The 26,611-nt window shown below is 48.0% G+C and overlaps 12 protein-coding genes across 12 annotated transcripts; 8 read left to right on the forward strand and 4 right to left on the reverse strand.

Annotated features, from left to right (window-relative positions):
* Positions 1-370: 370 nt before the first annotated feature.
* FIESC28_00109 (uncharacterized protein) lies at positions 371-1,736 on the forward strand (the record flags this gene model as incomplete). Its single annotated transcript, XM_031154260.1, has 7 exons — positions 371-466; positions 534-577; positions 625-762; positions 812-909; positions 958-970; positions 1,018-1,444; positions 1,497-1,736. 7 exons carry the CDS (start codon positions 371-373, stop codon positions 1,734-1,736), a joined length of 1,056 nt encoding a protein of 351 aa, XP_031021628.1.
* Positions 1,737-1,853: 117 nt separating this feature from the next.
* FIESC28_00110 (uncharacterized protein) lies at positions 1,854-2,759 on the reverse strand (the record flags this gene model as incomplete). Its single annotated transcript, XM_031154261.1, has 1 exon — positions 1,854-2,759. One exon carries the CDS (start codon positions 2,757-2,759, stop codon positions 1,854-1,856), a length of 906 nt encoding a protein of 301 aa, XP_031021629.1.
* A 660-nt stretch (positions 2,760-3,419) lies between these two features.
* FIESC28_00111 (uncharacterized protein) lies at positions 3,420-4,595 on the forward strand (the record flags this gene model as incomplete). The annotated part of the gene is made up of 1 exon (XM_031154262.1): positions 3,420-4,595. One exon carries the CDS (start codon positions 3,420-3,422, stop codon positions 4,593-4,595), a length of 1,176 nt encoding a protein of 391 aa, XP_031021630.1.
* A 54-nt stretch (positions 4,596-4,649) lies between these two features.
* On the forward strand, positions 4,650-5,813 carry FIESC28_00112 (uncharacterized protein; the record flags this gene model as incomplete). Its single annotated transcript, XM_031154263.1, has 1 exon — positions 4,650-5,813. The coding sequence occupies one exon, from the start codon at positions 4,650-4,652 to the stop codon at positions 5,811-5,813; it is 1,164 nt and encodes a 387-aa protein (XP_031021631.1).
* Positions 5,814-6,106: 293 nt separating this feature from the next.
* FIESC28_00113 (uncharacterized protein) lies at positions 6,107-6,865 on the reverse strand (the record flags this gene model as incomplete). Its single annotated transcript, XM_031154264.1, has 1 exon — positions 6,107-6,865. The coding sequence occupies one exon, from the start codon at positions 6,863-6,865 to the stop codon at positions 6,107-6,109; it is 759 nt and encodes a 252-aa protein (XP_031021632.1).
* Positions 6,866-8,748: 1,883 nt separating this feature from the next.
* Positions 8,749-9,537, forward strand: FIESC28_00114 (uncharacterized protein; the record flags this gene model as incomplete). The annotated part of the gene is made up of 2 exons (XM_031154265.1): positions 8,749-9,229; positions 9,296-9,537. 2 exons carry the CDS (start codon positions 8,749-8,751, stop codon positions 9,535-9,537), a joined length of 723 nt encoding a protein of 240 aa, XP_031021633.1.
* A 1,462-nt stretch (positions 9,538-10,999) lies between these two features.
* Positions 11,000-13,219, reverse strand: FIESC28_00115 (uncharacterized protein; the record flags this gene model as incomplete). The annotated part of the gene is made up of 1 exon (XM_031154266.1): positions 11,000-13,219. The coding sequence occupies one exon, from the start codon at positions 13,217-13,219 to the stop codon at positions 11,000-11,002; it is 2,220 nt and encodes a 739-aa protein (XP_031021634.1).
* Positions 13,220-13,458: 239 nt separating this feature from the next.
* On the reverse strand, positions 13,459-14,214 carry FIESC28_00116 (uncharacterized protein; the record flags this gene model as incomplete). The annotated part of the gene is made up of 1 exon (XM_031154267.1): positions 13,459-14,214. The coding sequence occupies one exon, from the start codon at positions 14,212-14,214 to the stop codon at positions 13,459-13,461; it is 756 nt and encodes a 251-aa protein (XP_031021635.1).
* A 1,942-nt stretch (positions 14,215-16,156) lies between these two features.
* On the forward strand, positions 16,157-19,355 carry FIESC28_00117 (uncharacterized protein; the record flags this gene model as incomplete). Its single annotated transcript, XM_031154268.1, has 6 exons — positions 16,157-16,428; positions 16,479-16,574; positions 16,624-17,547; positions 17,594-18,133; positions 18,180-18,283; positions 18,823-19,355. The coding sequence occupies 6 exons, from the start codon at positions 16,157-16,159 to the stop codon at positions 19,353-19,355; spliced, it is 2,469 nt and encodes an 822-aa protein (XP_031021636.1).
* A 402-nt stretch (positions 19,356-19,757) lies between these two features.
* Positions 19,758-20,507, forward strand: FIESC28_00118 (uncharacterized protein; the record flags this gene model as incomplete). The annotated part of the gene is made up of 1 exon (XM_031154269.1): positions 19,758-20,507. One exon carries the CDS (start codon positions 19,758-19,760, stop codon positions 20,505-20,507), a length of 750 nt encoding a protein of 249 aa, XP_031021637.1.
* Positions 20,508-22,230: 1,723 nt separating this feature from the next.
* On the forward strand, positions 22,231-24,069 carry FIESC28_00119 (uncharacterized protein; the record flags this gene model as incomplete). Its single annotated transcript, XM_031154270.1, has 3 exons — positions 22,231-22,400; positions 22,448-22,850; positions 22,900-24,069. The coding sequence occupies 3 exons, from the start codon at positions 22,231-22,233 to the stop codon at positions 24,067-24,069; spliced, it is 1,743 nt and encodes a 580-aa protein (XP_031021638.1).
* Positions 24,070-24,847: 778 nt separating this feature from the next.
* FIESC28_00120 (uncharacterized protein) lies at positions 24,848-26,227 on the forward strand (the record flags this gene model as incomplete). Its single annotated transcript, XM_031154271.1, has 1 exon — positions 24,848-26,227. One exon carries the CDS (start codon positions 24,848-24,850, stop codon positions 26,225-26,227), a length of 1,380 nt encoding a protein of 459 aa, XP_031021639.1.
* Positions 26,228-26,611: the final 384 nt, after the last annotated feature.

Here is a 26,611-nt window from a genome sequence, read left to right on the forward strand (position 1 = left end):
CTTCCCTTATCAGTCAGTGAAATGGTGATCAATTGCCACGTACTCGTCAGCTCAGCTCATCGATCAATCGAGCATCTGTCCAACCACACATGAAGCTGTCTCACCCGGACACCTCGGACGTCTTATCAATCCGGCCAAGATACTTAACGTTATCATAGTTGGCACACTTAAAGTTAGCAACCCCGTTAATAACACGCTAACACTCTAACCTCCCCCAAAGAATCCATAATTCAGTGGGTTTATCTCGAACCCCAGCCAATTTAGCCGACAATCACTCCATCACGTGTAAAAAGGATCCATTTTCTTCCCCTCAATCTTCAACGGATCTTTCCTTTTGCATCTGTTGGTTCTTGACAAACGTGTAGCAAACATGGCTGAACAATCTGCAGTGGCTGCGGATACTGCCGCCCCCAGGCCCGAGGTCTCACCTGAGGCGCCAAATGAGCTTATTCCTGCTGATGAAAATGTAAGTAATAAAATATCTCACTTAATCGGCTGCGGGAGTGGAATCATTAGCTAACGCGAATCTGTAGAATGAGACTGACGATGATGCTGATTCAGCGCTCGGTTCTGATGCGTTAGTTATTGATACCCTTGCAAGCCACAGTACTTACATATACACAGTGAAAGTTCGACTGCTTCGGTTTCGGCGAGTATTCTCGAGTATCGACGGAGTCAGGGCCGAACATACCATAGTGATAAGTTCGCCACGAATTACTTTTTGCCCAACGATGATCAACAACTTGAGTCTGTTGATTTGACGTAAGTCTTTCTTTCTGCGTTTTGTTCATGTCATCTAATGTTTGCTTAGACATCATTACTTGATGATCTTATTGGATGACCAATTATACCTTCCTCCTCTGAAGGAAGATAAGTTGAAAAAGGTGCTTGATGTTGGTACCGGAACTGGTAAGTCCTCTCACAACCCATCGATGAGCCACTACTAACAAAATCCAGGTATCTGGGCAATGTAAGACCACCAAAACCACCACAAAACAAGTTACTTATCTCCATTAGTGAATTCGCCGACCGCTTTCCCAACGTCGAAATAGTAGGCACAGACCTCTCCCCCTGCCAACCAGAATGGGTCCCCCCAAACGTGCGCTTCGAAATCGACGACGCAGTCATGAACTGGACCTGGGAACCCAACGAATTCGACTTTATCCACATCCGATACCTCTTCGGAGCCATCAAAGACTGGACTTCCCTGTTCAAGGAAGCGTATCGCTGTGTCGCCCCTGGCGGCTGGGTCCAGTCTGCTGAGGCTGATGTTGAGTTCCGTTCTGACGACGGTACTGTTGATCTTGAGCCGAGTTTGGAGTTGTATAAGAAACTTTTTGTGGAGGGGGGTAAGGCGCTCAACACGCCATTCTTTGTGTATGATATGCAGGTCAAGGCTTTTGAGGATGCGGGCTTTGAAGAGGTTCGCGTTGTTGATTACAAGGTATGTCTGCTCCAAACTAACCACCGTGTCATAACTAATGAATCCCGATTAGATTCCTGTCGGAGACTGGCCCAAGGACCCCAAGCTCAGAGAAGTCGGCAAATTCGTCCGAGCTTGCTTGGAAAACGATATCGAAGGGTACACTCTCATGATGTGGCAGGATGTTCTTCAGTGGCCCAAGGAGGAATACCAGATGTTCCTGCTCAGCATCCGAAAGGCCATCAAAAACCCCAAGATTCACTCGTATATGAAAGTGCGTTACGTTTACGGACGCAAGCCTGAGGCGAAATAGACTTGTTCAGCGTGTTGCATATCCATTACATGGTTGGCGATCTGTTGTTTGTTAAGCATAGTCGGTCTTTTCAAAGAAAAAAAAGCAATTTAAGCAGTCATTACTATTAAGCTATCTTCACATATTGCCCTTCACTTGCCATTTGCTAGACTCCCTTAACCAAGCAGCGAAATCCTGTAAGCCAGGCTCCTCTCGTCGCAGCCCATCAATATCAGCCTTCCACCCTTCCGTCTTGAACCACTCAAAACTCTTAGAGGCATCCTTGACAGTCCATAAAATAGGCCAAGACACAGCCCTATACGTTTGTGGGAGTTCTTCCCCAACAACCTCCTTGAAAATTCGTTCAAGCTCCGAAAAGCTCAAGTCATCACCTGCCAAAGCAACAGCCTTTCCAGCCCAACCCTCAGGATTGACTAATGCCTTCGCTGCAAATACGCCGATGTCATGTGTGCTAATTAATTGCATCTTGCGGTCTCGAGGCATACCCTCCGCCCAAAGCGAAGCCATCATTTTGCCGAAGAAACCAGGGTTGTAACTATCCATGAAACCAGTTGGTCTGAGAATAGTCCATCTCTTCCCGCTTTCTTCGCATAGCTCGCGCAGTCTATGTTCAATCCGATGTTTGGCGGCAAAGTGAGGAATCTCGGTTGGTGTAGACCAACTGGCTTTATTGCCCCCTCTATCAACGCTTGAGAAGACAATGTGGTCTGCATTTGATGTCTTGGATGTAGCTTCTTCGATGAGAGGAATGGCCTGGACTTCATCGTCGGGCGGGACTGTGACAATGAAGACTGAAGCAATTTCAGGGTATTGTTCAAAGATGGGTTTTGGAGTTTGAGTATTCCCTTCAACGAGTATTATCTCGGGGTATTGAGATGAAAGAGCTTGAGATTTGGGAGATGTGGTTGATCTTGTTAAAGCTAGGATGCGGATGTCGCATTGTTTATGAGCCTTGAATATAGCATCGATGGTGGCTTTGCCTTGTTGACCTGTGGCGCCAACGATAAGTATATCTCGTGTCATTCTGTATAAGTTAATAGTATGTAGATGTTAATGGGAAGATGATTCTCTGTGTTGGGCGTTGCTTGGGATTGTTATATTCAGCCCGGATACTTCTCGGGACGATAACTGGCTGAGCCAACTGTAAAGTCGCCGTGATGGATGTGGGGTATGGTGCCCTCCAGCCTCTCATATCACAGACACCTTGACAAGGTTCAAGCTTATCGCGCTTATCGACAAACTCGATAAGAAAAGCAATATCACATCATCCAGACTCTCTGAAAGCAACTTGGTGGTGAGCGTTAAAACGATATAGGAAAACTCCTACTCTCTATGCAACCTCAGCTTCAGGGATTAAGTAGAGGTGATTATACTATCCCGCGTCTTACGAGCTAATCACATAACTGTCCTGTCTGTTCCGATAATGAGAGACAATGTACTTCTCATATGTATTATGCAGAGCGGATGAGCTTCTCCGAAAGATAATACCTAATCGAGACCCTGGTCAAAACGGGCCCCCGTCAGCGTTGAGCGAGGCTGTGCTTCATTTCAACCCTCATCGAAATAATACGTAGACTTCCGACAGCTTCATATCTGCTTCCAGAGAGCTACTACACGAAAAGCGACGCATTGAGGCTCGTTCCAATCTCCTCCTGACCATTTTTATTTGCGAAAACCATCACAATGGATAGCTTGGGTCCTAACAGCACGAACAGTGAGGAGATGGTTGAAAGCACAATCACTCCGCCTAAGGACTGCAAAATGTGCTCCGAGATCATCAAATTATTCCAAGCTCCTTATTATCATTACGAACGAGGCATCATTGATGGTGAACACATCGATTTGGGGAAAGTCAGCGAACGCCTTACCGACGACTGTCCCCACGCGACCTGGCTCCGCGATATCGAGTACAGAGGCGGTCCAGTGCCCTTCTACGAACAGCGCCAACTCAAGTTATATAGATGGATACGCCATCATGTGTGTAATCTCATTATCCATTACCATAACAGACAAGGTAATGTCTGGGCCTCCACCCCAGGCTTTAAGCTGGTGCGTCGGCCGGAGATACCTGGGCATGTCGGGGGCATGCGTATCATGGATGAGAGCTGGATTGACCTCGACGTTGTGAAAGGTTGGCTGTTGAGGTGCACCCAAAAGCACAGCGAGAGGTGCAACAAGACTGTAGGGGATGTGCCGCCGTTCAAGCCTCGACTTCTGATAGATGTTACTCAAGGCTGCATCGCAGAGTGCGAAGAAGAAAGGCCGAGGTTTTTGACCCTATCATATACTTGGGGAAATTCAAAGAACTTCCGTATCACAAAAGTCAACGTCGAAGCAATGAAACAGCCAGGGGTGCTGAACTCTGACGTTAGTGTTTCGGAACTACCCAGAACTATTCTTGATGCTATCAAACTCACTCGGGCCTTGAAGGAAAGGTGGCTGTGGGTCGACAGCCTATGCATTGTTCAAGACGACGAGGAAAGTTTGCAGCACGAACTCGCGGCTATGCATCAGATCTACGCCAGTTCCTTCATCACTATAGTCGCAGCTGATGGTCAAGATGCAGAGTACGGTATACGAGGGCTCAGAGGCATTTCAGAACCCAGAGACATCAAAAGAACAATATTACCTCTTTCCGGTGGCGAAAGGATCGCCTGGATAGAAAATCCTCATTTCGAGGAGCGGAGAAGCGACCTGAGTTACAATCAGCGAATGTGGACATCCCAAGAGTACGACTTCTCTAAGAGACGTCTGGTTATCAAGAATGGACAGGTGAAGTGGAAATGCAACTGCTCGGGTTGGTCTGAGGACCATCTGGCGGAACGACCGATTGAAGCAGAGTTCGGGAGTTACGTTTGACATGGAACACCTTTCAAATTGCCAACGTTACATGCCTTGAGCTTTATGATCACCATGTTCAATGCGAGGACACTTCGTTATGAAGAGGATGTCTACAATGCCTTCGCGGGGTACTGTACCCATCTGAATAGCATCTTTCCTTCAGGTTTTGTATATGGCCACCCTCAGACATTCTTCGATATATCACTCTGCTGGATAGCTTCTCGAGCGATTCGACGGAGAAAGGTTTCTGAGCGATACACTGGACACCCAGCTCATCAAGGACTGCCCAGTTGGTCGTGGATGGGATGGAAAGGGTCGACCCATTTCCCCCTTGATGCAGAAAGCGAAGGAGGGGGATTCCCCACTGTTGGATTTACGGAATCTATTACCGAGTGGTATGCGATGGAATACCCCGATTCCTATAAAAAGCAACGAATCAACTCCACATGGAGCCAGTGTCGAAAGGCACCAGTTGGGTCTATGGCTGAATCCTGGCGATGCGAGGAGTTCGAACCGCCGGCTTTGACGAGAAGAACTACGCGCTACAAACAATCAGACCCTATCAAAATGCCCAAAGAATTGCCGAGTCATCGATATATTTCCTTGTTGGATGAAGGCCCTTGTCCTGAAACACGATGGTATCCTATACCCGTGATGCCATTCGGCACGGAGGATGAGACGTCGTCAGGTCTACACCGTGGATATCAATACTTATGGTGCCGAACAGCTCGTGCAATCCTCACCGTAACGGATCAGAAATTGTACCCAACAGACGGGTTGCACACAATTGATCATCAGGTACCGTACCACTTACTTAAAAATAAGGATGGCGGCACTGTCGGGGCACTATTGCCTCACAATGAGCATGACAGCGAATCACTCCGGCAAGATACTCCAGTTGAACTTATAGCCATCGCTAAAGGCTGGAGTACCATTTTAAAAGAAGAAAGTGTTGAGAAAGAAGAAAGCACGACGCATCCTGCTGAGACACCACTGACACTGGAAGAGGAGGAAGCTATAAGAGAAGAAAAGAAGGAGTACTGGTCAGAGTTTTACAAAGAGGTCCCGTGGATGGACAGGTTCGAAGAAGGCAAGGAGAAGAAGCAGGATGGTTACCATGTTCTTTGGATAGAGTGGGAGAATGGAGTAGCTTATAGGAAAGGTTATGGGTTTGTCTTGGAAAAGGAATGGAATAGTGTGGCAGAGACTAGCAGAGTCGATATAACTCTGGGATGAAGTACACGAGACCTGGGCGCCTGAGAATAACAGGTAAGGATTTGAGATATACCTCAGTACTTTGTTTGTCTTAAATGTTATCGCTGTCTGAAAAACCACCTTGCTGCTCAATCTCAGTCTTGGCTGTTAATCAGCACAAATTGACTTTAGGGGTTGTGATCACAGCTGGCGAGATTATGTGACCGTTTCCACTTCTGTATTCTACTAGGTTCTTATTATCAACTAAAGTCTCATGAAAATATATTTACATTGTTATTTGCAGAAACAATCCCAAAGCTATGAAGTTAAAAGGTTCAGTTGGTAAAGCTTTCAAAAATGAACTCGGCAACAGCATTAGCTCCCGCGTTGTTAGGGTGCCACGTAATACCTCCAGCACCCTCTGGGACCTGCGCCCCATTGATCCACGGCTCGGCGGTACCGACGTAGTGCTGCTGACTGTTCTCGCGCATGGGAATCATGCGTACATCGTACTTTCCATTGTCTCCACTGGCCTTCCATTCATCTATCGCACGAACAGTGTAGTCGACAACCCGGTTGTAAAGATCGTCATTCTGCTCTTTTTCCTCGGCTGACATCGGGCAGTCGTCGCTTGGGCAGACGGTGTCTGCGCCAAGGGCCCTGATGTAAGTCACGCAGAAGATGGTCAGATCTGCATCACCTGCTGTATGCTGGATAACAGAATCCAGGACGCCTCCGTAGCGCTGCTTGTATTCATCCTCAGAGATGGAATTCTGGCATGCGCTGTCGCTAGGGTTGCCCAAACAAGTGGCATACGATAAATCGTTACCACCAGAGACAACATAGACAATCCTGGGGTTGGATCCCTCAAGTTCCGGAGACTGATTTCCTGTAATGTCCTCGAGGACGCTACCACTGACGGCATGGTTGGTGAAGGACCACTGTTGTCCGTCGTTGCCTGAAAGTTTTTGGCTGAGAAGTTCGCCTATCGGCTGCGCAAGACCTGGTCCTTCAGCGTACGAAGAACCCAGGCCGACGATTAGCTCAGCGCTTGCGCCTAGGGCAAAAGTCGAAATGAGGGTTTTGATGAACATGATAAAGGCTTTTGATTTAAATGCCAACGCAACACTTGGGCGATTTTAGAAGTAAAGATTGTAAAGTGAGTGACTCGGAGGTCTTCGTTGTAACTTCTTGCAAGTTTCATTCATATATATATACATACTTGTTTTATTACAGGGTGAAGAGAATATTTAGGATGCTGTTTTCTGTTGTGTCTAGTGCTGACAAAAGTGGCTAAGTCTGACTGTAATTACACCGTAGGAACCCAGGTGCTAGGATAAATACGTACTATATCCTTGTAAGTTTTAAGCATTCCTATTTAGAGAACCAATAATAATTCTATATGTATGCTAACAAGGAACAGGATTCTACCAAGCAAAGCGTAGTAGTAGCAAAAACGGAGAGAAAGGTTGCTGAGAATGCCCCCAGTCCCTCAGCCCCTTCCAGATGCATGCGGTAATCTTTTTCCGTGAGTACCGCTCCTGAGGCAGTGTTTGCTCCGCCTACACAAGGGTTAATACAGGAGGATTGAGCCCCATGTCAAAGAGCACATAATAAGCCCATTTATCAGAAGGGATAGTGGTCTAGCAAGCGCGTCGTAATAAAATAGTAATACCAAAGTTGCTTAACAAAATTATTCTTTGTAGTTGAAGCACTAAGGTGATAGATAATTGCATCAGTATTCGCTATCTTAGTGTAGTAAACTGGCTTTAGTCTTGCTATTTTCCTATTATCTACTTGTCTGGTTAGCCTTTTTGAGATTGTCACTTATGCTTAATCACTCTGGCTAGCAAGGAGAGATCCGGGGAAGGATCCGGGGGAGGATTCAAAGCTAACCGAGAGCAATTTTAATCTTGAAAATCGCAATTAGTCTGCTGCCTCGTAACAACAACAGCAGCAGAAACGAAATCATTTGTATGATGGAAGCCAAGCCTCAGCGGCCGCCGCTGTAGTCGGTCCAATTCATACACTTGGCGGCTTGTCTGGCTGTAGGATTTCTAAAGGAATCCTTCATGTGCGGAAGCTAGGGGAATATGGAGAAAAGCGGACCCAGATACAGCCAGATTCCTGTGTAAGCAGGTTTGTGCTCCTCTTTCCCCCGATGGAGAGGCTGATCTAGGCGGCCGCCGTCGTCCGTGCGTCCCATGTATTTTCCAGCTCGTGGAGAAGTAGGATTCTTGATGTAACGGTAGAGGCCTCGGCACTACTGCTAGTGACATCACCAGTCACTTTAATATTCCGAAAGAGCCTGGGTTATGAATCCTCCGATAAGGTTATAGGATTAACTGTCAGGTGGTCCGAATAATAATCGAGACACCAATAGCCTGTCACCTCACCCAAATCGTCTCACTTTTATTTCGACCCACCTGACTGTACTGTTTCAAAACATTGATCTTCATTGCACTAGGAGATTGTTCTTACATGGGGAACCAGTATCTAGAGATCTTCGTTACTCATGTACCAAATTACTAGGGTAACTAAACATTAGTATCTTTACTTACAGTTAATAAGGAAGGTTACTTTTGCTAGAATCATTGACAAGGAGTACTGTGCCTCCTTTGTGTACGTAGGATAAACCTAGTAGAAAGGAATCCATAGTTGATAGTAATGTTGCATAGATCTATAGGCAAGGATAAGCAACGTTGGGCGCGATAGCAAGAATGACTCGATGCAAGCATTGCTGCATTGGTGTGGTAGCATTTGGTAGCTTGGGTCTGGGCTTGGTTATCTAGTATTCCTTCACTCTGTAGTATTGTGCTAAAGTGCGTGGTCGACCCAGCTATATAAACTGTAAGACGTCCTCGGAGTGAAGTGCTGTTTCTAAGATCAACACATCACCTTCTCTGCCCTACTCTCCAGTTTCCCTCTTGACCTTTACTATTCTGAAACTATCTCCATACCAATCCGAACCACCAACATGAAGGTCACCATCGCAACTTCTCTCCTCTCTATGCACGCTGCGGGCGTTCTCGCTGTTCCTGTTGCAGAGGGAAACTCTGTGCTGTCTGCCCGACAGAACACGGGCCTCTATGAGAGTGAGGACGGTGGCTTTGCTATCGTCGAGTACGGAGACGGGAAGTTGAACTATGGTGGCCGCCTACCCTCTAGCGTCTTGGATCTCATTAGAGACGAGTGCGGAGAGACAGCCTGCAACCCTTCTGGAGGTTTGGGTTTCACGACCGTCGTTGTCACCAACGATCGTGGCAACGATGTAGACTACACTGTCAGCGTCGAGGGCAGCTTCAACCTCGACGGGCAAAGGGGAAGCAAGTCGCAACTGCTTGACCTTGCCAAGATGGCTTTTCAGGAAGTTTTCAATGCTGGCGTTGCTAAGCTACGAGAGGACGTTGTCTATATTACGGGCGAATGTCCTCCCAGCCAGGTTCACGGCTGCCCTGGTAAGTTTCCCATGACCACTGACAGACCCTGGTAGTCTCTCTCACGCTTTCTAACACTGTTTGCAGGTCAATCATCAGACACTACTGACCAGTGGGAGAGCACCGACCACGTCCACGTCCGAATCAATGACGACAGCGGCAACATGAAGGGATTCCTCAATGTCGGCGTTGCTATGAGCGACAGCGACGCGGGTACCGGAATCTGTGAATCTCTTTCGGCTGCTTCAGCCGGAGTCGGCCTCGTTAACGCTGCCGCTGGTGCTGGGATTTCTATGTTGTCTATTGGCTGTGGATTGCTTACAGGATAAGGAGAATAGCAACTAGTAGGAGGACTTTGTAAGGATATCGGGTTTAGGCCGGCGTTGCGCCGGGGGGATATTAGTCCAATCAAGCCCCTAGCTCAGAGATCTCAGTCAAGCTGCCCCTTTCTTTATTTTCCTTGACATATACGGCTTAGAATTCCTTTCTTACTTTCTTACTTTTTGTCTCTATTTAACTAGATAGTAATTATACGAGGTTACTCAAAGTATACTTATGGTCCATGGAGGGTTATCTACCACGTGCCCAGCTTGTACTTCAACACGGTCCCGTGCTCTGTAACGTGGTGGAGATGGTTGACTCCGCCTTTGCGTTATTCCGTCCAGCGTCGCGTTTGAGACAGCGCTGGTTACAGACAGTGCCAGAAGGTTCTATCTTCAAGTATGATGTAGGGGACCAATGGCATGAGGATGAGTGCTTGCGTGTTTGCGTGCTTTGAGCATGCTGAAAAGACTACCGCTCGAGATTACGCGGCAGATCATACCACTATTTCTGCCGAATAACCAGATATTGTATGGCATCTTATCTTTTGCATCCCATGCCGAGGACTCCAGCTCTATCATGAGGCAAAGGAATCCAATGTGGGCTGGCCCCTCACTGAGTCGCAAACAGTCAGAGGCGACCAACTACCAAGTCGGTCAAAGCGGTCCAATCTGGGCCAGCTTTGTACCATTACAGGGCAGACACTACATCAACTGTATCTCAGAAACGCCGATACAAGGAGGCTATTTTGTAATGCCCAAGCCAGCAGACAGAGCCTGAACCACGACGTATGTCGCGCATGATCATTTGGGCGTCAGAAGAATTGTCTGCGTAACACCAGACAGCGCGGAGATATCCAAGACACAGGAAGAGCCAGGACTTTGGTGGCATACTATACCGTCGAGAGATGATTGAAAGATTATCAAAGCCGAATCAGATGTCAGTGCACATGATCCCAAACTTACATCAACTAATACCTGTGCAGGGCATCAAGATCCGCTCACTGTATCGTGAAGGGGCGTCGTTTGGATGGTTTGGGACAGCCGTATGACCTTACGACGTGCGATGGTATTTCGCTAAAATATGTGTGGGAAAAGGCTATGCTTGAGAACGTCGAGCTTGGAAGGGTTGGAGAGGATGGGTGGATGTGGATGCCGTGGGAGGGGAGTATGATTTGGTGGTTTGATAACGGTGCGACAAACAAGATCTTTCACAAGGACGAGTGAGAATTTTTGGTGTCATTGCTTAGATTAGATCTCTTCTAACAGCATATTGGATTAAATCTGCCTCTGAAGGACGTTGGACAAAATGGAGACATTCAATTTGTAAGACCCTGCCGGGAATTGCTTCGGTACGTGCCAGAAAGATAGAAAGAGTTATCCCGTCGTGTTGCCTAATCTGTCTACTTTGGATAACCTGCTCCTCAGAAAGAAAGACTCTCGCGATAATAAAGAAAATTCATCCAGCCATTTATACCAGAACTATCTCTGTGAACCCATCCACATCCCTAACAATTCCTTTATCCTCAGCAAGATCGTCTTCATCCAGGAAGAACGTTCCAACCCTCATATACTCATTCCTCCCAGGCACAACGCGTCTTTTCTCACTCACAGGTGTAACCAGCAGACAACGAAACGTCATGGGAGGGCTCTTCTCATTCCCATCTTCATCAAACTTCTTCTCAGTCATGAAAAAAGCGAATATCTCACTCTTCTCAACCCAAGCACGAGTTTCGGCGTTCTGGCCACGCATACCATCAAAGGATGAATATGAGCCAAAGTCATCGCCGGTAGGTGTACACAGTCTTATGTTGCGACGGAAGGTTCCGAGTTTTGCTTGGTCCTCGTCTGGTAGATCGCTAATATGTAGCTTTATCATCGGACCGCGAATACTAACCCATCCATCAATCAATTCGCCAAGTGGATTCTGCATTGTCTTGGGCGTTGTGTGATAACCCGTGATTTGCGCGATGTCAACCCAACCAGGCATAGTCGCCCCATGCGCAGAAACCCCGATATAAGATGCAGGGCTCCAGGTCGGTGCAATATATCCTTCTTCGCCAGGCAGCGGTTTCTGGTCGGGGAAAGTCTCCTTTTCTGCTTTGGAGCTAAGAGACTGCCATTCGAGGCCCTCGACCAAACCATTACTCCACAGGCCAGCAACATATTCAACATTCCCCATCTCCTCATTGAGCCTCTTCTGGAAAAGCGCAGCTAATCCAGAAATCGCTGGCAGCCGATCGGTTACAATAGTAACGTCCCTGTGAAAGAAATCTTCCAGAATCAAATACCACTGCTGATGCGTCGTGCTCACTCTCGACTTGCGAGCAATGTCCTTGAAGCCCTTCTTTTTCGGGCCGGGATACAGTGAGTTCCAGCGACCTTTGACTTCGACCCCGTCTTCGGAGAGAAAGTGGCAGTTACACTCGAAAAACATTTGATCGTTGCCGAAATGGAGGGCTCGGTAGGGAAGAAGGCGTTCTTGTGTGGCCCAGCCTCGGGTGGTGAGGGGTTCGTTGTGGAATGTCATCCAGGCGCGGGCGTGAGATGCTTTGGCGGGAGGAATTTGGAAGGCATATACCGATTGCTCATTGTTGAGAGTCACAGGAACATACTTTCGTCCTGGTCTCTTCAAGAAGCCCTGCTCTGAACCAGCTGCATTATCTGCTGCGATGGACATGTAAGCCCCGGCATAGACCTGTTGCATGGCAGCTGACTCTCTGGCCCAGTCATCAACATCGTCCTGGCAAATACACAACGAATCAATCCACAGATACCGAATACCAAGGTGACGGGTGATCTTGATCGCATCTTTGTATGTTCGGGGAAGGCTGTCGACATCGATGCTGTCGAGGTGTTCGGACATCGTGGCATGGGTCGTCCGCACGTGAAACGACGGATCAGAACCCCAGCAGTAGCTGAGGGTCACGTAGGAGTCGTAGCTTTCCTTGTCGCGTGTTTCCAACAGTCGGATCTTGCTGGGGTCTTTTAGACCATCGAGGTCTAGGATACGTGAGGGAAGACGAGTTTTGGGAGGATGGCAAACGGTGTGGTTCTTTTCGCAGTCTCGAAGCCATCCTGCGGCCACATCCAAGGTATATTCAGACCCTGCATCTGGTTCGACTTTCGAGCCTCGAAGAATTAACCCGGCGTCGTTCGTTTCTGGGCGCTTAGCCGAGTAGAGTGTATCCTGAGGATCAACACAGAACCCAAAAACATCCATCAGATACAAATACTTCCTATTCGTACTATCCGCCAAAACACAAAAGCCATCCGCATCATCAAGTCTCTGCACAAGACTGAAGACCCATTTGTCAGGAATACCGTGACCCTGGCGCTCAAACACGAAATAGCGTTGATCTTGATCCTGTTCATCCCTCTCAAGACCCTCAACAAATTCACCAACTCTTTCCATGATCATTTGGCAAAGGGGGCATTCTTTAGCAGATTGTTTGAGTGCGTCAAGACCTGCATGGTGAGGTAACCCAACGTCTTCAGGCGGGGTATCATTACCCTTGAAAGCGATAAAATACGGCGTAGAACTAGACTCCACGAAAGCGCAACCTTTATTCCATGGTTCTGGAAGAGGTGGAAGTCTTGACGGTTTTGAAAGCGCTGGAGAACAAAGCGAGCATATAGTCATTATCACAGGTGATGATGCTGCAAGAAAAGCCTCACTGTCCAGTCTCATGCTGTCTGCCTAAAAATTACCATAGTTAGTCAGCCCACGAAACCTGTCAGCATGGCTAGCCTTATTAAGAATTACAAACGTCACATTATCGTCAGAAGATCGATTTCCAGATTGGAATTCCTTTTCATTTGACTGCGGTAATTATAAAGAAATATCCAAGATAAATACAAGAAGAGTAAGTCAAAACATCCGGTTTTCAATCCACACACGACCACCACCCTGCAAAGTTGCTACAGAATTTAGTAGCTGGGAGCAGTGTAAGACTCCTTCTTGGGGGCGGGCTTAGGGGCCTCGTAGGCGGGCTTCTTGGGCTGCTCAGTCTTGGGCTTGGGAGCCTCGTAGGAGGGCTTCTTGGGGGTCTCGTGGTGAGGCTTCTTGGGAGTCTCGTGGTGGGGCTTCTTGGGCTGGTTGTACTCAGGCTTCTTGGGAGTCTCGTGAGTGGGCTTCTTGGGCTTAGGGGCCTCGTAAGAAGGCTTCTTGGGAGTCTCGTGAGTGGGCTTCTTGGGCTTGGGAGCCTCGTAGGAAGGCTTCTTGGGCTTCTCGTGCTCAGGCTTCTTGGGCTTGGGAGCCTCGTAGGCAGGCTTCTTAGGAGTCTCATGGTGAGGCTTCTTGGGCTTCTCGTGGTGAGGCTTGGGTGCCTTGGGCTTCTCGTAAGAAGGCTTCTTGGGAGTCTCGTGGTGAGGCTTCTTAGGCTTCTCAACGTGAGGCTTCTTGTACTCAGGCTTCTTGGGAACCTTGGGCTTCTCGGTGTGGGGAGGAGCGTAGTGCTTGGGCTTGTCGTGGTGGGGCTTCTTGGGCTTCTCGTGGTGAGGCTTGGGAGGCTGAGGAGCGTGGTAAGCAGGCTTCTTGGGCTTCTCGGCCTTGGGCTTGGTGGGCTGGTGAGGCTTGGGAGCCTCGTACTGGTTGCTGGGAGCGACCTCGTAGCTGGCCTCGGGGACGGGAGCGGCCATGATGCCGGTGGCGAGGGTGAGAAGGGTGACAGCGGAGAACTTCATCTTGACTGATTTAGTTGGATTGGTATTAAAAAGAAAAGTAAAGAGTGTAAGTGGCTTGAAGCGTTGAGTAAAGAGTGTGGTGAAGTTGAGTGAGCGACTGAAGAGTGAGGAGGGAAAGATGGATTTGGAGGTGGAACTGGTCGTCTTTTATGGTTCTTGGGTCTACTATAGAACACAATGGATATCCGTTGAGAATCGGAAAGGCGTTGTTTGTTGAGATGGTGTTGTAATTTCGCTAGACGCCTCACAGCACAGACTCTACCAACTGTCTATGGATAGTGTCTATTGACTAGGTAGAGTAGTGGTTGAGCCTATCGTGCACTTGACGTGATCAGGGGGCTCTACGGTGATTGGAGATAGCCATCATTTCGGCAAAGTCAACCGCGCGGTAGAGCTTATGGCTGAACATCCGAGATTTCCGATGGCTCTAGAACGCCACATTGTATTGTTAATAAACAGTAGTAATAGAGTCAACTGAGCTAAGCTTTTTAGTCTCCGTCGATTTCCCCTGTTGAAGATCACGGGTCTGGGGGAGCGAAAGCTAATTGGAGGACAACCGAGCTGGGAGACGCTGAGGCGTTCGTATTTTTAGCGGGTAATTTGGGGACAGGCGCTATTTCAGGTACTAGCGCCTGTAAAGCTTCAGGGGTAAAAGTGTAACTCTTGCGGTTATGAGAGTCTACGAGAGTCTGGACTTACAGATCTTATTGAGATTCCTCATTGGGGTTTGCAGAATACGGTCATTAGCGCTTGCATGTGATTTGATGAATGATCACGGTGGGCTCTGTGCTGTTTTTGGCAGCTGAGCATTGACTGGTTGGTCCATTGTGACTGCAAACAAACAACAGCGTCACCATCGCGTTCTCAATTGGCATCATCTTCCAGTTGCACCTTACTCCAAGGTTGATATGTCATTCAATGCAAAAGTAATGTCATCAATTGTCAATAGTCAAACCCGCCACGGTAATACAGTCACAATAACCTTGCTGGCTTTGGCGCCATGTTCACCTGAAAAGACGCGCTTCGAGGAGAACCTACCCTACACAATCCACATGAGGCTGCTCAACCCATCTTCCAGGACAATAAAAACAAGGCGCTCATGTCTTGGCTACACGAGGAATTAGATTATAAGCTTCTGTCAGCCACCGCGCTAAAAACTCACACCGATACAGTTACCGACGATCTGTATAATCGCTTAACGCTTTGATGTCTCTGAAATTCCCCTTGCGTGGAGAACGACAACTGGGAGGCCTGTTGAGGATCAGTTACGATCAACAGCAGATCAACTGTATTCACTCGCGTTGATTCTATTCTTGTATGTTCTAATTCTGTTGAGATTTAGGTTCCCTGCTACAATCTCCAGGTGTTCGAGGCTGTCGCGTCTCCAAACTCATCCTTGAGTTGATCAGGACCCCTGTTTCTGCTTGAGCAAGCGAGGCGCATAATCTCAGCTGAGTTGTTTCCTGATCTTCTACGTTGAAGAGGCTGCGAATTGCTGTACTCACATTTCTGCCACGGAAGATTAGACGTCTTGTTGTTGATCAGATATCTTAAAGATAGTACCTCGACCTGTACTAAACTTCTCATCAGGGCAAAATGCCTTTTTCGTGAAAGTATACTCGATGAGGTCAGCTTTGTATTCATAATATAATACATTTCTTAAAGGACCGTTCGAGGGGCAAGCGTATAAGTAAAATACAGAGGCGAAATGTCATCGTTTGCGACTTAAAGTAACAAGATGTAAGAATTCTATCTAGCCTTGAAGACCGATAATAAGATGTAGGATAAGCTAGGTCACGAGAAAGTAACTGGTCTAACCATACTAACTTTAGCCTACAGTGATAAGATAACATCCTCATGGACAGAAGACCAGGTACTTCTTGGAAACTCCAATGTCGAAACGGAATCAAGGTCTCGGACCTCTACTCCCGCAACAGTTTCGATGGTTCCGACAGACCTCCAAATTCTCGGAGCCGTCTCCGAAACCACCGACCCAAACCCGGAGCCAACCGGCCCGGCCTCCTACTTTCTTATCGATAACATTCCAAAAGCGGACCCCAAACCCAAAACAATCTGGCGGATGTTTCTCCGCCAGTCTCCGCCCGCCGTTTCCGCAAGAGATTTTCCCATGAGTGTGTCACCCTCACCCCAACCAGGCATGGAGTCTGCAAAGCGGAAGCGAGCCGCCAAAGCTTGCAATTACTGCAGAAAGAGGTACTCTCTTATTTGTTATTGGTTATAGGCAATACTGATGCTGGTGACAGGAAGAGGAAATGTGATGGTAGACAACCTGTTTGTACCCTTTGTGAGGAAGCGAATAACTCTGAGTGTGAGTATCGCGATGAAGGCAATGAGAACAAGTAAGTTGTTACAATATGAGTCGGTGATTGGGTTATACTAACTTGGCAGACGTATTGCGATTTCAGTCGATAGAGTCGATGAGATTTTTGACCGCCTCGAAACCCTCGAGTCAACCTTCCAATCCGCCCTAGCGAGACAACGCGAGAAAAGTCCAGTTCCAACACCATACTCCGTCCCCAGACATGGCGAAGCGATAAGTCCAGATGGCGGCATCGTCGCAGCTTCGTCAGTTCACTCAACAGGACCAGGAACACAGACATCACTTTCACAATTCGCGAATAACAATGTCTTCAACACGACCATGGACATACCGCTATCTCACTCTTCCACGACAGGGAATCTTCTACGGTCTGCACCTGCAAAGGCTTTGCTTGGACATTATCCCCCGGATCTGTTTCTGCATATCGAGTTGAGAAGGCCGATTCCTGAGGGATTGAGATTAAATGCCACGCCGGCTAGTCAAATCGATATTCCTTCTCTATCACCCAACGAAACAGACCATCTAGTACGCAACTACTTCCAACTAGTGCATCGCTTCCATCCTATTCTTGATCAGAGAGCTTTCTACGAACTATACGACCATATCCTGGAGCGCGGTCCACGACCTGATCTTCCTTCTGCGCTGGTCCTTGTCGTACTGGCTCTTGGAACTGTTGCAGCTGAGACACCTAATCGGATGGACGCGTGTTGGAGTCCTGGTATACGATACTTTACACCCGCTGTTAGGCTCCTCTTGACTGAGTCGCTGGGTTCTTTTGGTGGTGATGCGCATCTGCCGCAGGCTTTGTATTTGGCGGCGCTGTATTATAGTTATTTGTCTAGACCGTTGCTTGCGTGGCGGTTGGTGCATATGGCTTCTACTGATGTGCAGCACTACTGGATCAGATCTGAGAAGTTATTACGCGACGGCACAGGCGGTTCTCAGGATCAGTCCATTCTGCGAGTCTTTTGGGCTATCCTCGTCCTCGAATGGTAAGCACTCATACCCCAAGCTCGTTCGTCTCTCTAACTTCTACAGCGACATCATCGCAGAACACCATCTTCCACGCAGCGGCATAGAGAAAATCGTCGACAAACTCCCCTACCCCTGGTCCGACGGCCCTTCAGAACCGTACATGCATCGCTGGCTAGCCGACCTCTCTTCCCGCCGCCTCCTCAACAGAATCCACTACGTCCTCTACGCCGAAGCAGAACCCGGCACAGGCGATCCCGCAGATTCTTCCGAAGAAACACTCTCCAACCTACCGAATCTAGCGCACGAGCTGAATCGTCAGCTGGGAGCTTGGTACCATCTCCTTCCGCATAGCATACGACCCAACCTCGACAGCCCACCTATCGGAATTGATGATACGATGGTTTCGATACGGTATCACACAACGGGTGATATCATATATAGACCTTTTCTGTATCAGGTTTGTGCGCTTGCGCCTGGGACGTCGCCGAATCCAGCGACGCTTGAGAATGCGAGACAGTGTCTTGTGCATTGCCGACGGTATCTCAACGCTGTGGAACATGCAGTGCATGCACCTACAGCGTCTTTAGAAAATCTCCTTCACGGGTATGTGCACCCCTCCACAACAGACAACTTTTATTAACGAAACCAGGACGATGGCTGTAGTGTTGCTTCTTTCATTTGCAGCCTTCTCAAGACTGGATGCTCTACGAGTCCCAGATCTGAATCAATTGCAAGACAAGGGTATTAGAATTTGTGAGAGATGGGCGTTTCCGGGGTCTAGTATTGAGCAGATGGTCGTCATTCTGCGCGCCTTGCGAGCAAAATGCATAGATACTGGTGGATGATATGGGTCTACAATAATCTAATAAATCGTAAAACATTTCTCATTTCAGCAATCTATACGGTACTATGGCAGCGTAAGGAATTTCCTATTCCAGTAAAGCTATACGGTCCGTCTTTTCTAGACCCAGAAAAGGTCATCGCTGCAAGGGCGATTGAGTCTAATTTTTGACATTCAGGGCGCGCCGGGTGGCGGGGCAGACCGGCTGCAAGGTGGCAAGATTGTTCTGGAACATTGAGGCTCTGGTAAATTTTCCTTCCATCGTCTACCGGTGCAACAACAAGATTTTCCGGGTCCAGGTATTTTAAAGCTCGGCGCTCTTGACCAGACTGTCTTTCATTACTCAAAGCCTTGTGTCATAACTTAATATCGGCATTGCTCCGACATACCCAACCGCCATCACAACAAGTCTATCAAAGTTATCGGGACTCATACAGTTGTAAAATGACAGGCCAGTCATCAAAGCCAGTCTCAATCCGCCCAGCAACACCTTCAGACGCTGGTGTAATCGCAGATCTCGGCGCACACGTCTTCACAATCACATTCGGCCACTCAGTCGAACCCCACGAATTGGCAGCCTTTCTGCAAGAATCATACACAAAAGAAGCCATTCTAGCCGACATAAACGACCCAAACAAAGACGTGATAATCGCTACGAGCTCTGAAAATGAGTTTCTAGGTTTCGCGTATCTTACGCGAGGCAGCACAGAGCCTTGTGTGGAGAACATGGAAAAGACCGTTGAGCTACAACGAATTTATGTGCGTCCTGAATCACATGGTGCTGGTGTGGGTAAAGCGCTAGGAAAGAGCATTGAGGATATGGCGAGGGAACAAGGGTTTAAGAACCTTTGGTTGGGTGTTTGGGAGGAGAATATGGTTGCGACGAAGGCTTATGAGAGATGGGGGTATGAAAAGGTTGGGGATCATGATTTCACGATTGGGTCTATTGTGCAGACGGATAACATTATGGTCAAGGCTTTGTAGGAGAGAATATTCATTATCGTAACTTGAAATTCGACGTGAGCTGGGATTATTGCAATTACCGTATACAACTGCCTCTTCGAGATTCATGTATTCAATCTTCGGAAGAACGTCCGAAAGGCAATTATTCATTGTCGCCATGTCCGATAGCGCCAAGGCCAGCGCCCTTTAACTATTTCCTCGCCTGTAATTCGTTCCATTCGGTGCTTAGAATGGCACACATTTTGATTCGTCCTTCGTGGCCGGCCCGGTCCAGACTTATGGTTATCTGGGGTAGTGGCGGCCCGCTTGCTCCGCCAAACCTTTAAAACAGAGTCACCACCAACCACATTTCTGTGCTCGGAAACACTCAAGATCCTCGACAAAGAAACACCTTCAGTATCAAAAGTCTCACTATAAGCCATCATGGTGTATATTCGCGCCGCACACGCCGAGACAGACCTCCGCGTCCTCCGCCGTCTCATCCACGAAAACCCCCTCGGCATGTTAACAACCGGCATCAAATCCCCAACCTACTCCTTCCTCCAAAGTAGTCATATTCCCTTCCTCTTGGACGAATCCAACGACTCAGAACTTGGTTATCTACGCGGCCATCTCGCGCGCCAAAACCCCCAAGCCAAAGCCATGATAGAGCACTGCTCTTCCAACCCTTCACTCAACAACTATCTCGAAGATGAAGTTCTAGTTGTCTTCACAAAGGCTGCGCATCATTATGTTACGCCGAAATTCTATACTGAGACAAAACCTGCGACAGGAAAGGTCGTGCCGACGTGGAATTATGCTGCTGCGCAAATTTATGGCAAGGCGAGGATTTACTTTGAGAATAATGAGGAGACATCAGATTTTCTTCAAAAGGCTGTTTCAGATCTTACCGACCATAACGAGACGAATACCATGGGATATACAGGTGGTGATAGGCCGACGCCGTGGAAGGTGACGGACGCGCCAGACAAGTATGTTCAGTTGCTAAAGAGGAACATTATTGGTATCGAAATTGAGGTTACCAAGTTTGAGGGCAAATTTAAGATGAGTCAGGAGATGGGACAGGGAGATCGGGACGGTGTTGTTAAGGGTTTTCAGGCTTTGGGGAGGGAGGTTGGTGATGAGGTTGCTGGAATGGTCAAAGAGCGTGGGGAGTTGAAGGATAAGAAATAGTGAATGGTCCCGATGATGTTGGAACAAAGATACTAGCTTAGACATAGAAGTATGATCCAATGGTAATTGTTCTGATGGATTTCTGTACTTGACCAGGTTTGGTTTCTGCTACGTGAATATAATGGATCCTACTAACTCGTTTGGTTGTTGTAATTCCTTGGAAGTACGGGATACAATCCTTCGAGAAGCATCTTGGTGCCAGGCTAACTTCATCTGCCAAACGAAAATCCCTGCAACATTAAATGCTCAGCTTGGAGATGCTGATTCGACCACTCGGCTATCAAATGTCTGGTCCTGTCAAACTCAGCGACCGGCAATGTGGGATCTTCGATTACAAAGGCTATCGGCCCTTCTTTAACAAATTCATCGTCAAGTGATATCTAGACGCGTATTCATGCGTATCTCGATTGATTGCTCAACCTCACGGAAATGTCGGCATCAAAAGCCGAGGCAAACTTCGGCGAAGACATCGTGGGCTGCCAGGGTAAGAACCTGCACACCTTCAAGACGACCCGCTAGACTAGGGCACTTTAATTCCCCGAAACCCGACACAATGACATGACGCGATGCTTCCAGTAATTGCTTCTTCTTTATTTCTGAGGGATTGGCAGGTACCAAATATTATGGTTAAAAGTGAGTCATCACGTGGTGCAATTGAGAAACGAATTACCAAACAAAGACGCAAACGTCGGGGATCAAAAACCAGTTTCAGGTACCGAAAGTGCAGCAAAATGCAAATGGAAAGGGTGGTAAGGCTTCAAAGACATTGAAACGCCGATGACGCCGTGGCGCTGGGAATAGGAAACATGCAACCAGATGACATCTCCTCCACAAGCTCCATTCTAACAACCCACAGAATAATACGAGGGGAAAAAGTCCGGGGTCTGGAGAAGAAAAAGAAATGGATTCATTTATTTCGGCCGAAGCAGGACCGTTCGGATCTTAGCTAACAAAGTCCCAAGACGGGTAACTTCTTGGAATTGTTGTTGAACCCCGTGTTTTGGTCAAGATCAGCGGGGAAGAAAACTTGGCGTCATTGCTTCGCATGCCAAGAATTGGACGGGGTGATCGGCAACGGGGCTTGGCAGAGATTGACGACGTGAGATATCTCTGGGCATTCAAAAGTCTGGGGTAGAGGACAGAGAGTAAGCACTGGTTGATGACTTGGAGTATTACAGAGTACTCACTATTGTTATTGAAACCTAGAGGTAATGAACTGAATGGGATATTGAAGATGACATCCAATCCGTGTCATTGACTTGACTTGACTCAGCTCTCATCTCTTACCGGATCTCTCGGGTCACGTCATGAATTGTCCTCCATTCTAGCAAGGATTAGTCTAGCTCTAGAGTACCTGCAACCCCAGCCTGTCATCGGTAAGCCCAGGGCACTCTTCCAATGAGCTTCTTCCCAAAACAGCCCATGAAATTCAATTCTAGGTCCAATTACATCACATTCCAGCACTACTTCCGTTTGCTTGGACCAACCCAACACGTCGGACACTTCCCCAGCTTTACATCCCCGTGGAGGTTGCCAAAATGGGACGGTCCGATTTATTGGTCTCGAGACCATTACATCACAGGTCAGAGATGTACAACGTCATGAGCAGAGCTGAGCTGATGTACTTATTTATTCCTCAGCTGCTGCTCTTCACATGCCTTGTCTACTCAGATAACTCTTAACATCAATTAGGTTATTGGCTTGAATAGCCTTACCACCCATCATGGCGCCTAATTTCATGACTGTTCATTTCGATGAACAGAATCCCAATAATGAGAAGGGCAAGGAAGCTGGTGCGCGTCAGTCCCTAGCCGGCCTCGACTACTCGCCTTTACCTCGTATCACAGGACGTTCGTTCCTACTAGCGACATTTGTGTCCATGGGAGGTCTTCTGTAAGCCTCACCTCTTCTACCTCAATGGCATTGGCTCACATATCCAGCTTCGGTTACGACACAGGTCAAATCTCCGGCTTTCTAGAAATGCCCGATTTTCTCGACCGCTTCGCCGAGACAAACAGCAATGGAGAAAAAGCCTTTAGTACCGTCCGATCCGGTCTGATTGTCGCGTTGCTGTCTATCGGTACACTCATCGGTGCGCTGGTCGCAGCGCCTATTTCCGATCGTATTGGTCGAAAGTATAGTATTTCCGGCTGGACTTGGATTATCGCTATTGGATTTATTATCCAGATCTCGTCGAATAGGGATTGGGTACAAATCATGATGGGACGATGGGTTGCTGGTTTGGGTGTTGGTGCCTTGTCGCTTCTTGTTCCCATGTTTCAGGCTGAGACTGCGCCGCCGTGGATTCGTGGTGGTATGGTTTGTTGTTACCAGCTCTTCATCGTAAGTGTTACGGTATCACTTTTGAAGGTGCATATACTGACAGTTACAGACCATGGGTATCTTCTTAGCTGCCTGCTTTAACTACGGCACAGTAACCCACCAACACTACAGCTCAGCCTCATGGCGCATCGTTATTGGCATCGGGTGGGTCTTCACTCTCGTGCTCGGCATCGGAATCCTCTTCCTTCCCGACACACCCCGTTTCGACTACCGCAAAGGCAAAGTCGACCGCGCGCGCGACACGCTCTGCAAAGTGTACGGTGCAACACCTAACCACTGGGCCATCCACACCCAGATGGAAGAAATTGACTCAAAGCTTCGCGCCGAGAACCAGATCAAGGGCAACCCCGTAAAGGAGTTTGTCCAGATGTTCAAAGCGCCACGCATGGCGTACCGTATTTTCCTCGGTATGGCGCTGCAGATGTTCCAGCAGTTAACTGGTGCCAATTATTTCTTCTACTACGGTACTACCATCTTTAGCTCCGTGTCGATTGACAGCTACAAGACACAGATCATCCTCAACACTATCAACTTCCTGGTTACCTTCATCGGTTTGTACATTGTTGAGCATTATGGACGACGCAAGTCACTTATTGCGGGAAGTACCTGGATGTTTATCTGTTTCCTCATTTTTGCATCTGTCGGTCACTTTGCGCTTAATCGTGACGACCCCACAGCCACACCCAAGGCTGGCGTTGCCATGATTGTCTTTGCCTGTCTCTTCATTCTTGGGTTCGCTACAACTTGGGGTCCCATGATCTGGACCATCATGGCAGAAATCTTCCCCTCGCGCTACCGAGCCAAGGGAATGGCCTTGGCCACAGCGAGCAACTGGCTCTGGAATTTCCTTCTCGCTTTCTTCACGCCTTTCATCACCAAAGACATCGACTTCCGCTACGGATACGTCTTTGCGGGATGTAACCTACTCGGAGGTCTCATCGTGTACTTCTTCGTTATTGAAGGACAGGGCCGTACACTCGAGGAGATTGACACCATGTACCTCGAGCGTGTCAACCCTAGGAAGAGTGCCAAGTGGGTGCCTCCTCCTCCTGAGGAGATGTCTAGGATTCGCAAGCAGGCTGGTACGGATATTGAGACTGCCGCTGTGCAGCATGGTGGTTCCAGTGATGATGAGACTCTTGCTCGACGATCGGGTGTTACTGATGGTGGTCATGGACACAAGAAGGAAGAGCATGCTGGAGCCATGCACCGCGAGTAAGAAGAAAGGAATGTATATTTATAAGTGTCCTATGACGAGATTGTATCATATCTACACGTTTATAATATCATAGCCAGTATTTATCATGTCTATTTGCATGATGTCTCTCTAAGTGCAGTGATGACTCGAGTGGGTAACAAAACAATCATCCTTCAAAGCTCGGGCTATTAGAATTGAGTAGGCCACGTGCTGTCTTAGATAGGATAATGTGGCCAGATTACTTCGTCACTTATACTTTCAGCAGCCAGTTTCTTTAAAGACGCGTGGCCACATTGTCTTTGAAGTTTAAAGGAGGGGATTCTCCAGCCGGCTGATCGCATGCTCAGGGCTAATTCACTATTAGTAATGTTTATCTGCTTTGTGATCATTGAAGTTACAATGCTGGGAAAGTGAAATTCGTGATGGAAACCTTGTCTTCAGGTTTATCCTCTGCTGTTGAAGCTACAGGCGCGTTGTGGGTCAGCTTTCTTGACAAATTCACATTTTCTCCAAAGAATCATGTTTCCAATGCTTGCCAACCCTTAGATAAGCTTTTCTCAATACATTTACACTCTTAGTAAAACACCATAACTCCTCTGTTTTAAGTGTTCCAAACGAGCAGGCTCTGCAAGGTATAAAAATCTCTTCTGCTTGCACGAAACCTTTCTTTCCTCTGCCTAAAGGGAAAGTTTTCAACGAGTATATAATGTCTTCCTTCCTCCCCTTCGGTTCTTTTCTATTCCTTCACCCAACATCACTTCAGCTACAAGATCAACCACACACAGGATCCACCAAAAACATGATCGAGTCAACAACCAAGCACAGGACCAATCATACACAAGGTCAACCACCTGTGACCTTGACACTTGTGTCAACCAACGGCAACCGAATCCCCTTAAACTCAATAACCTCTGCAACGGAGATCATCCTCGTTCCGTCCCCTCGTACCAAGACATCATCGTCGAAGACAGCCGGGACAAGCTTGTCTCAACTATCCATCATGACTATTGTCGGACCCATCGCCCGTGAGGTCGGGTACATCACCGAACACATCGTTAATGAAATCGAGTTCCTTTTCGGACCAATCGTCTATGGGATTGGGAACATCGCCGGCCGAATCGTCGGTGGGGCTCAGTACATCGACAATCAAATCGCTGATGGGATTGGCTACATCGGCAAACAGACCGCCCCTGAGCGTCACTGCCCCGCTGGACCCAACGACTGTGAGACTAAGTCCACCCAGGAACAGTCGATGCAGGAGCTAGACGAACAGATGGAGACAGAGTACGAGAAGTACGAGAAGGAGTATAAGGCCTACGAGAAGGGCTATGAAGCCTACAAGCAGGAGTACGTGGCCTACGCAAAGGGCTACGAGGAGTACGAGAAGGGCTATAAGCAATACGAGAAGGACTACGAGAAGTACAAGGAGGAATACGAAGAGCATGAGAGGAACTACGAAGAGTACAAGGAAGACTACAAGGACTATGAGGAGTGGGAGAAGGACTACAAAGAGATGATGGACGACCGAGAGGAAGTCAAGGAGGCATACGAGCTCGCTAAACAGAGATACGCCAAAGTGGAAGAAAGTTACAAGCTCTATTTCGAGAAAAACAGCCTCGATGACCAAGCCACCAATGATGATGAGTGGAAGCTGTGTCAGGAGGGTTACACGTGCAATATGGAGCAGGTCAAGCTCCTTGAGGTACAGTACAAACTCTATGAAGAGATGATGAAGTCCTGGGAAGAGCACCACGAGTACAGGCAACAAAAGGAAAAGTCCGACAAAATCCAGTTCACGAAGGAGGAGGCAGAGATAAAGAGCGAGGCGTTGGAACAGCGTGCTCGCAGGAACGAGGAAGAAGAAAGACGCTTCGTTAGGGAAGTGTTCCGCCTCGTTAAGGAGCATGAACGCCTTGATGAGGAGGACAGTCGCCTCGATGAATGGGATATACGCCTCCATGAAGAGGCGGAACAGATGTGCCTCAGACACAAGGAAGAGAAGGAGCAAAGACGCCCCGCGGAGGAGGGGGAACAAAGACGTCTCGATGAGGAGAAGGAACAGAGACGCCTCGCAGAAGAGGAAAGACGCCTCGAAGAAGAAAAGGAAAAGAGACGTCTTGATGAGGAGTATGAGAAGGTTGAGAAGCCTGAGGAGGATAAGGAGTGGGATCTCCTGTAATCAAGTGTGCTCCGATGGCTTGGCCACTCCGAAACCTCCACTAGAGGAGTCGGTTTCCGGGATCAAGGTGATGGTGAACAACCGCTGTGATGGCGTATGGAAGGTGGATTCTTACTAATCCAGAAGTCACCAGGCGATCACATCTTCTCATTGATTAAGTTCGGTATCATATTACCTTTGACACTTTAAAAGAGAAAAAGAGAGAAAAGAAGGAGAAACAAAAAGCCAGCGGTTCCTTGCCTACGAGTGGGTTTTGTGTTTGGTCTATAGATATATTTTGGTTTACTATGTTCTCAATTGAAATATACCTCGATCTCAAATCAAGTGTCTATATCAAGGGTCCTTTGACGTGCGCCTCTGGGATCTTTGCATCCCCACCAACTG

The sequence above is a fragment of the Fusarium coffeatum genome (assembly GCF_003316985.1).
Source record: "Fusarium coffeatum strain FIESC_28 chromosome Unknown BRIP53273_contig_4, whole genome shotgun sequence".
NCBI classification, from domain to species: domain Eukaryota; kingdom Fungi; phylum Ascomycota; class Sordariomycetes; order Hypocreales; family Nectriaceae; genus Fusarium; species Fusarium coffeatum.